This window comes from Porites lutea, chromosome 14, assembly GCF_958299795.1.
Source record: "Porites lutea chromosome 14, jaPorLute2.1, whole genome shotgun sequence".
Taxonomy (NCBI): Eukaryota; Metazoa; Cnidaria; class Anthozoa; order Scleractinia; family Poritidae; genus Porites; species Porites lutea.
This window is the reverse complement of record NC_133214.1, coordinates 10,524,284-10,534,716: the sequence shown is the minus strand read 5'-3', so window position 1 is coordinate 10,534,716 and position 10,433 is coordinate 10,524,284. Positions and strand designations below refer to the sequence as shown.

Genomic DNA, 10,433 nt, shown 5'->3' with positions numbered 1-10,433 from the left:
TCAGATGCACTTTAGAATTAAAAGGCCTCTCACAAACATCACAAGTAAAGGGTTTTTCACCGGTGTGTATTCTCTCATGCAAAATCAAAACGGCACGCCTTCTAAACTTCTTGTTGCATTTCTTGCATTTAAAAGGTCTTTCATCCAAGTGAATGGCTCTTACATGAGCACTCAGCAATGACTTTGTCCTGAAAGATTTTTCACATCGACTGCACATAAAAGGCTTTTCACCTGTGTGTATTCTTTCATGGTCACGCAACAGTGATTTGCTGTTAAGACACTTTCCACAAACAGCACAACTATGCACTTCAGTGTGAACTAGTTGGTGGTATTGAAGACTCTGTTCTAAATGAAAACACTTACGACACTGAGAACACTTGAAAGGCCTCAGTTCAGGATGCACTTTTCTGAGATGTGATCTCAGATCAGCTTTTAACCGAAAACTCCTTCGACAGTGAAGACATTTGTGAGGTTTTGGTAAATGAGTTATTTTATGCTTCTGTAGGGAAGAAACATTCCTAAAAGCCAAACCACAGCTGTTGCACTTGTGCTTTTCCCTCTCATGTTGTTCCAATGATTTAAGAGTCTTGTAACACTTTCCACAATAAGCACAATTGAATTCAGAGTTAGCAGCACCATCATGTGTTTTTTCATGTTCTTCAAGTAATTTTTCACCCATAAAAAACTTTCCACACTTCTTGCAAACATGAGTATAAATTGTTTCTGTAAATCGCCGCCCAAGAGCTGATTTGCACTGACGTCTACTTGTACTCTTGACAAAGGATTCTTTCTTGTTATCCATTACAAATAATACCCAATCAAGCTGTAACTTTTGAAATCACTTCTGCAATCTGCAAATTTGGGGTAGGTACAATAGTAAGTATTTAACTGAATTTAAGAAGTGCTGTGGATGCAGGTGGACTAAGGGTCACATTGAGGGATGCATAACTGAAGACGACTTTGCCAGCCATACAAAGAAGGACCCAATTAAACATACAGGCTATCAAAAATTACATCACTATATACGAGAAACAACAACCACTGAACCTATAAGCCCCAAATAATCATATACAGAATATATGTTGTTATCATTCATTCAAAATATTTCTCTGTTTCTGATTGGCTAAAATCACACATAATTCATCACAACCAGCTACCGTTGACCAATGATGTCTAAGGCAGCAAAGTTGCAGATTATTGAACCATTAACCGAGAGGACCTGGGGACAAGTTTGAGTTGTTTCTGTAGTGAGTAATGGCAGAACATTTTACTCATTTCAACGGGAACTACTAACAACTTGATGGACGACATCGGCTATATGGAGTAAATTTGCAGTCCTGAACAGCCCTTTATCTCCTAAACTTCCCGATAAACATACACTATTAACATAGAATGGGGTAAGCAAGTTTTAGTTTGTTTTTAAACTTGAAATTGTTTTGAATGAATAATAAAGCAATTATTGAATTTCGCTTTCGTAGGATATGAAGAATTATGCAGTACACTTTTATGGCAGCCCAGTTAAAGTCACCTTGCTGTGAGTCTAGTCTTTAATTAGAAACCCCTCCAATTAGGGTCACAGGATTTTGCTTATGCCCAACCCAGGACTGAAGGGCTGCAGAAATACCCCACATTAATTTTACCCCTTGGGGTTGGGCGTGGTTGGGCACAGCTAAAATTGAATAAGCCTGAGTGAACGGCGATCAAGGCTATAAAATTTTACTGTTTCTATCTAAGCTTGGACAAGGAACAGTCTCAGAGGAACTTCAGAATACTTGGCCACTTTTTGAGTGAAACGAATCTTCTATTCCTGTGCTCCCACACTGTGGAAATAAGGAATGTGTTTTTTATAATGCTCCTGCAGTCCTGTTTTCCTGTGGTCACTGTATAACTATAATTACACGTATGGTGAGATTGTGTGAACGACAGCTCCTGCAGTCCTGGGGTCTGCTAACAACCTCCTCAAATCTTTTGCAGGATAAAAGTATCCGTTGTGAACTTGCATGGTAAGGGTTCATGGCTTAAACAACAAGAGTGTGCTGCGCTTCTTTTGTTTCATGGATTAAAGAAGGAGGCATAATACATGTATAACAAATGGAGCTTGTTTTCCATTCAACTTGTAACCTGGCATGGGTAGTTTTCGTGGCTTAAAGAATGAGGTAAATGACATGGGTACATCAACATCTACACGTAGATGTTCACAAAGGTTGTAGCCTGCAACTACAGCTGTTTCTTGCTCTTCACTGCTTGGGATGTTTCGCCAGGAGTAACGTCTGCACCTTAGCGACAGAAATTCCATGTTGATGACGCAAAATCAGTCTGGAACTTGGTCAGGGGCTCTATTGGTCGATGTAGTAGTTATTTTGTTTCATCTATTGTTTACGAATGTCAGACAAAACATAAAAGGCCACAAAGGTCAAATGTAAATGTGATGAATCTACAACAAAACAGCCAACATTCCAGGAAAAAATTCTTCTTTAGAAAAAGCATTTGAGTTTTGCTGGAGCTCTTTCACAGAAATCAAGACACTTTAGCATTATCAATCAGGACATAGTTAGTAGAGGAGACTGGTTATGAAAACTGGCAAACATCAAAGTAGAAAACAATGTTGCTGTAGTTTATGATGGAAGCTCCCTGACTGTGCACAATCCTTTGTTTTTTGTTCACAAATTGTGACTGAATAAATTAATGCAATGTTTCTGTTGGTCAAGAAGATCAAAATGATGGGAATTTTGAACGGTTGTGCATGGGCAGGTCCAAAAAAGCTAACTAAAACATATAACAAAGGAATCTAACAGGTTTCATAACCATTCCATGTTAAACAAATTTACATCTGGAACCCTATGACTACCAAATTGATTATGCAAATATTGATTTTCATCACCAGTACGGACAGTACATGTATAAAGTTTCTGCTGCTGAGGTGCACAGGTCCCTCAAGGTGAAACGTCCCTAGCGAAGAGAGACAGCTGTGTTTTCAGGCTACAAAGGTTGGCATTGCATGTGAATTGATATTTTTGAGGGCGACAAGAGGAGCCCGCAGGCTAATCTTGGTCAGTGGTACTTTATCACTGTATAGCGAGGTATTTCTCAGATCTGTCCACCTTCTTGTGATGCCCGTGTGATACCAACGTTACTAATATGCATGGTATGTGACTGCAAAGGCCCTGGTGATGAGTTTAAGGTCCATCTGATAAAATGGTAATCATGCACATGAATGCACATGCAACTGATGCAACAATCATCATTACATTTGATTTGCAAGCACACATAATTCAGGTACACAAGTACTGTACCAAATGTGAGACTTTTCAATTTGCCTTGCTGGCAGGGGATCTAATTACCCAGGAAAATGAAAGTAGAGCCTGATCTCAGCTTAGGTGAATGACAAGTTTTCAGTAAGATACGCGTGTTAGTTAAGTATAGAAATGGAGGTAAATTAAGTTTATTCAGGTTTCAATACAGTGAATGGTTTTTATACTTTTATATGTTTCCAAGCTTGTTATGTTGCTTGTCATCTGAAAGCCTCAATAAGCTTTAAACTCCAGTGATGATTTAAGCTGTTTCATTATTTTGTATAATTTGCGTATCAATGGCCTTTGGTTATTGAAAACGGATTGAATATTCGATTGAATAATAAGACTTTGTGCAGTCATGACTGTATACATGAATTACTCATGTCATGCAAAAAATACTGTATCATTGTATTTTGCCTGCAAATACAGCCTTCTCACCTCGCTTCTCACCATTTGCAGGCTAAGGCCATCCCAATTTAATGCTTCGTTTCCCATCACCGACTGACCCATTTTTTTGGAAAAGTAAAAAAAAAAAAATTCCAGAATCACTTGTAAAGAAGCAAGTAGTTTAATTTACAAGCACACGATCCTGTGATCCTGTCTTATTAACACCAATTGTCTTAAATTATCATTGATGCTTCGTTTTTGTAGCCTGTCTAGACATTTGATAGTCCTGTTAATATACATCTTTTACCATCTGATTATATCTTGCAGACTAAACGTGAGATTTAATATGCAATCATGTGTTCATTCTTTTTTTTTTTTTGGCCCGACCGACCGACCCACCTTCACGAGGGGGAGGGCGATGGGAAACGAAACATTTTATTGGGATGGCCTAATAATTGTACCTGAGCAACTGTGAATAAAATCGCTTAAATATGAGTCTTATTAACTGTGTTGTTCAATACAGTTTTCATGACCGGCCGCGATTCTTTTTGTTCACACTGGAACTAAAAGAGCTTTCTCTCATTCACGTACGCAATTATGAAAGCGGTTTTCATCAATCACACCCACATGTTCACCCGCACCTCCTAACCAGGGGTTACTCATGCAAACTTTGAAGACTTCGGCAAGCGGAAGCAGTTTCTGTAATTTAGAATTTGCGGGAGCAGCTTTCTAAGATGTCAATGAATTGGCTGGGTATTCTGAAGTTTAGCCCTACTCTTTACAAGTCCAAATTAACTTCTAAGCTTTCACATAACGGGGCAAACTGTGATGATTTTCACGCAGTACCAGGATCGTAAATATGAGTCTCTAGTTGATAATGATGCTTTAAGACGTACCATACTTTAGATGGTGCCCAAAAATGTTCCTATTGAAATGGTTATTATCGGTAAAGAATATTAGACATTTAAAAAATCTGCTGAAAATACGTTACCTGCCGTTCGCGTCCGTGAATATGACCATAAGAATTTCACGTGAGAGGCCGAACTGATTTCTGGGACAACCACAGGGCAGTCCACAGGGCACCCAGTAGCGAGAGAGCTTGCTCGCAGGCTCGGCTCATAGTTCATTTTCGTCCCCAGAGCCCGTCGTTTCTTGGTCACGTGGTCTTATCGGTTAAAAAATTAAGCTGAGTGGCTCTGGGGACGAGAAAGGTCAAAGCTTTTTTTTTCATTATTTCAGTGCAGCAATTTTTTTCGCAAAAAAACCTTTTGCAGAATTTTTTACAAACATCCATGTATATCATGCTCTTAGAGAGTGAAAGCGTAAGGAAATGTGCCGCCCGATTTCCCGCAAGGACGTACAGCCGTGAGGAAGGCCGTGTTGCTACACCAGATTGCGTGACTTTCGCGTGACTCCAGCCCGAGCGGCTGCGAAGGAGACTACTCACACTGGAGGCGAATGGCAAGACTGGGCCTGCTTCACGAAGACCTTAACAGACGTTTAACAGAGCTGCGATCACCATTCCATCCCATCACAAGTCCTTCTCCCCAACTCGAAATTTCCAAACTTCATATGATTACTAATTCAGTTTTCGGGCTCTTGTTTCTGGTCAATACAATCATTCACGATTGGAACTCTTTACCACCTAATATTTTAGACTTTGATTTGACTGATAACTTTAAGCTTGTTGCAAATGCTTAACCTGGCTGATTCGCTGACCTTTTAACTTTGTGTTTTGATTGATTATTTAGTTATTGATTGAGAATGGCGACATGTTCCCTTAGGGATCTTGCTATTTCTATGTTGGTGTAGATGTATTCACATCCTTTTATCAAAGCCTACCCTTCGTAAGTTTGATAAAATAAAGTCATTGATATTGGTATCTCTCGCAAAACTTGCTGTAGTATAACGTTAAGAGGAAAATCCTTACCATGTGCGACGAAATTAACAAGAGTTTCAAACATAACTTGTAAGTAAGAAATGAGTGCGTTTTGCAATAGACGCGGACAAAATGTTCGAAGAATTTAGTCGAGAAGGACACGGAGCGAAGGTGGGCGGTGTCAGAAGAGCTGATTACCTAAGGAGATGGGTTCTAAAAGGACGGGAAGTAGGAAAACAGAGGGATATATTACGCACGAACAATGCTTCGCAATCCAAAAAGGGCTCAAAGGAGAAATACATGGAAAGGGGCGGGCTGGGAATAGAGGACGTACAGTGGAAGGCGAAGTTGTGAATTTCTCTATCGGCCGAGTTGTCGCCATAATTGTCGACCAGATGAGAAAGCAGAGACGACCACGTGTTTCTCAGTCTGTGAACGCCGGTCGCCATTTGCGCGGAAAATAATGCTTTGCGAGCAGAGGCAAACAGATCATAGGTACCCAAAGACAATTACATTTTTGAATATCCCTGGAATTTAATTTAGTGGCAAAATGCAACGCACGTTTCATTAAAAAAAAAATCAGCCAGTTAAAAAGTGACATACGATCCTGTCGATGTAAGAATTTCAGTCCGAACAAGCGCCAGCTCTGATAGGAGGGGCGAGAGGTCCGCCACTGAGCTAGCCTATTCCAGGCGTTCAGATAGTGGGGAGCGGTGCGAAGCAAAGAAAGCAATGAAGGGGGGCTGTTTTGAAGCAGCGCTGATGGCGGCGACATCAGCAACGGGAGGCGCCACATCGCCTGGATTGTCAGCGAACCTGGGTTTTATTCCTAACAAGAAACAGTTCAAATGGAATGGCAGTCTGGCAAGCCTAAAAGAATTTTGGATTTCTGAACTGGAAGATGGAAATGCGAATAGTTTGGTGAATATCAACTCCAATGCTAACTCTGAGGTGTTGAAGTTTAAATCTGCAACGGTTAATTTTTATACCAGCACCAAAACCTTGCAAATACAAGGTGCATCGAAGGATTATTATGTCGAAAAGCTACTGCATATCGTTGAAAAACTAAATACAACTATTGAAGAAGATCGAAACGCTGAAAATGTTTTATCGACGCTCAACGCTTTAAAGTCGGAAACAGAAACAGCTACAGTGGCGGGTCCCAATTCAGCACATGACGATCGTTATGAAGAATTCAAATGGTTTATGAAAATGCAACTTGAGTTTTATAAGAAACTTGAGAGCCTCATGACAACAAACTCCATTGGGATCAACGAGCAGGTCATTAAGCTTAAAGATCTGGAACACAAATGCAAAAATCAAACGAGAGAGGTTAATCTGGCATGTGACAGCAGCATACATGCGATGAAGATTGAACTTGGCGACGAGATACAAAAACTTGTTAAGCAAATCTCAAATCTGAGCACTAAGTTAGTAGCCGAAGTAAAAGCTCTAAAAACCAGAGCCAAGTCGACCGAAGACTCAGTAAACCACATTGTACAACAACTGAGTGAGATAAAAAAAAACCAAGTTTGCGTTTCTGAGGAATCATTGATTTCTCATATGCATGACGCAAGTCGCCAGGATTCTCAATCACAAACAGAATCTAATGAGCGCACGTTCGCCGAAGTTACAGCAAACAACGTTGACTTGCAGACTCTCCAAAGGACTGCAACTGAAGAAATCATAGCAGAGGTAAGGGATCAGACTTTCACCGTGAATACGTACAACAGATTTGTAGTACTTGACCCTCAGTTTCCAGAGAGACAAACACAGGTGTGTAATGAACAATCTACACAACCTGTATCTACAGCTACAGCAGCGATGACGAGAAAACATTTAAACAGTTCGGATGTTCAGCAGGGAAGCTCTTTATAACCATGAAGCGCGGAAGGAGACTAAAAAGCAACCAGAGGCGCAAAATGGCCCCATACTCATGATCGGCGACTCCATCTTAAGAGGAATCCAACAAAGAAAATTTTGTCCGCGACGATTTGTCAACAAGCAATATGTACTAAAATTTGTATGGAAACAAGACGCTATGCAGGCGTACACTTCGGCGTCGTGGTTGTGGAATTAATTGTGAATGCGGAGGAATAGTAAGAAAGGATATTTTCCGGATACCCTTTCATTCAAATACCCTTATATTTTTGAAAATCATTAAATAAGAATGACTGAGACCAAGGTCTTGGTACTTTTCTCCTTTTGTGTAACAGACGTCATAACCTCTTCCCCGGAAGTGTGCCAGGTGCATGACGGCGTGGCTGTAACCTAATTCGCGTATAATTTCTGTCATAAATATATTGCAGGTATGTTAGTTTGGGGCTCTTGTCGTCAAGTTCTTTTCTCAAACCTAGATGCTATGTATGTCAGAGCGGCGAGGCGTTCTGCAAATATACCCTGGCAAAACATTAAATTTCCGTTCGCCCAAATTGAAAAAAATTAAACGCACAAATCGCCGATCTTGGACTTTTTTTGCTACATTCTCGTCTCGGTGATCTAACGGGGCAAAGATGAGTCACTATAAACCCCGGGCGAGCCAGATAAACTAAACAACTCGAGCTGATCTCGGGTCATCTCGAACAACTTCCGCCCTCACTTTGGTAACAAACTGCAAGTTTACGACATTCCTGAGCGTCACAAATCCTTTAATACTTCGCGCTCCGCCTGAAATATTTATTGTAGCCGAAAGAACTCAAGATATCGAGATATCTTGAACTCATTCCGGTGTCACTACATCAAATACCCGAAACAAGCCGAAAAGTCCCCACCTTTCGTGCCCAATCTTATCCCGTACTGCTAGTGCATAACTTATAGCTTATAACGGATTTCAACGCTGAGATATCTGTTTTTGGATTTTCTTTTTACCGTTCCATTGGGAAATCCGAAAAATTATTTGAAAAACTGTCCTTAAGAACAGCGGTCTTGGACGCGCACGCATAATTAGCAAAATGAAGACAGCTGTTGACAAGAATAGTTTTGCAAATCCTTTTTCGGATTTCCCAATCGAACGGTAAAAAAGAAATCCATAAAATCCGCATTTAGGATTATAAAAGTAACTCGTGTACACAATTTGCACATGAAGATGGTAGACTTTGCCCCCTTTACAATTTGTACATGAAAGAAGGCATCTTGTTTACGAGAATACTTTGCTCAAACGATTTCATTACTTTACTTCCATCAGAACTGTCAAATTGCCGAAATCTCTAATTATTTCGTCAACTGGCTACTTCCAAGTTTATTCGCTAGTGTAAAAGGTACACACCTTTACTTAGCCACTGGGTAAATTAAATAAGTTTTGTTTACTTTTAGGACAGCAAACATGTATCAGATATGGTTGCACGTAAGTTACCGGAACGTGAATTTAAAGGTCTATTGAACTTTGTACGAGAGAGAATAAAGCGTAAAACTGTGAAACGTTCATACTCTGGTTAACCAGAGTATAATACCATCAACTGACGTGATACAACTCACTTTGACTCTGAAGATGACTACCACAAGTTGTCGAAAGGTCAGTCACTGTCAACAACAGCAGTCCTATTCAGGACTATGTACACCCGAACGATCAAACTCAACCTACTTTAGAATAAAGCATGTTTATACGAATTAATTTACTCGGCATAGCTTTAAAAAAAATCAGCTTTTGTTCAAGCTTCTAAAATACAATTACGCATACTTCCAAGTTAAAGTCAATACCTAAATACCAATTATTACCGTTTCATTTGTAGACCTTTGAAAACTATGATTTTTGGTACTTCACTTTGAAGCAAGTGAAACATCTTCACGTACGTTGTGCCATTCGCGATAGCCGAATTAGGTCATAAATGTCTTGAACAAGCAGCCACACTAAAATATGATCCCTTAAACAGCTGCATCACTGTTTTCAGCGTTTGAATCATGAAGATATTTACATGTTATACTTCTGCACACCTTTAGCTGTAATATGAAAAGACGACAAAATTGTGACGAACCAAAATGGCGGTCTCAAAGTGCCCTTGTTTGACCTTTAGCGCAGCAATCTCATGTTTAGATGCCAAAAGCTCACTGGTTCCTAGCATAGTACCTCATAGTACCTTCAACCTTATTGGCTCCTACACACATCCGAACAGACAAAGCCACAAAGATACATACGCTTAGACCACTGACATATAAGCTATTTTTTTCAAAATAGTCCAACAAGCGTCTCGCTAGAAAACGTTTTCAGGATATATATAATCAACCCGATGCAAAAAAACACGCAGTCACAACATTTTCATTTAAGCCTTTAATATTTTTCATGGCAAAATAACAATTCATGTAGTTGAAATTATCGGCCGTTAAAAGCTACAAGAAGATAAAGCCCTCTGAAATAAGATGCATGTGGTGTTCACTTGATGATGATTCTCATGGACAAGAAATCGGGTAAATCTTATGTAAATCCCGTGAAAGTTTGCCATCATTCAGCTAGAGCTAGCCTGGCCAAAAATAGAATTAGAGAGTATTTACGTGATTACAAAACGCCGAATGAATAGCAGAAGAATTATCCTTGGTTTATGGCCAACAATTTAACCACAATATTCGAAATTACCAAATAATTCTTACCCAACAGCGAAATTTCGAGTACTAGAATTTCGCATTCTATCTTGACGGACGTAAACACATGAGCAGTATATTCACACTGACGTGAGTGACTTGAGCTTCCGGTCGGCGTTCGTGACTTCAAGAACGTCTGCTGCTTAAGCTCTCTATTTACTATGGGAAAAATGCTGCAATTATCGGCTGACCACCACGCAGAGAGACTGCTTTGCAAGTTGTGAGAACATCGTCTCTGCCAGACGTCGTCTTTCCCCCACCCCCTTCCCCGGCAAAATCCTTTTCTCCTCTGACGGCGGAAA

General features: G+C 40.0%; 2 protein-coding genes across 2 annotated transcripts in view; one reads left to right on the top strand and one right to left on the bottom strand.

Moving 5' to 3' along the window:
* The window catches only part of LOC140925129 (uncharacterized), a 5,746-nt gene extending 995 nt beyond the window's left edge, over positions 1-4,751 (bottom strand). The window contains exons 1-2 of the mRNA XM_073375084.1: positions 4,672-4,751; positions 1-851 (exon numbers count right to left, since the gene is read on the bottom strand). The exon at positions 1-851 is cut by the window's left edge and continues 995 nt beyond it. Coding sequence (XP_073231185.1) covers positions 1-802 — 802 coding nt within the window. The 5' untranslated portion in view covers positions 803-851; positions 4,672-4,751. The remainder of the gene's footprint in view (positions 852-4,671) is intronic.
* Positions 4,752-6,321: 1,570 nt separating this feature from the next.
* On the top strand, positions 6,322-7,437 carry LOC140923929 (uncharacterized). Its single transcript, XM_073373945.1, has one exon. It carries the CDS (start codon positions 6,322-6,324, stop codon positions 7,435-7,437), a length of 1,116 nt encoding a protein of 371 aa, XP_073230046.1.
* Positions 7,438-10,433: the final 2,996 nt, after the last annotated feature.

Bases quoted from the DNA above. Each gene is read 5' to 3' on its own strand.
- LOC140923929 (XM_073373945.1), top strand. From the start codon at position 6,322: ATGGCGGCGACATCAGCAACGGGAGGCGCCACATCGCCTGGATTGTCA.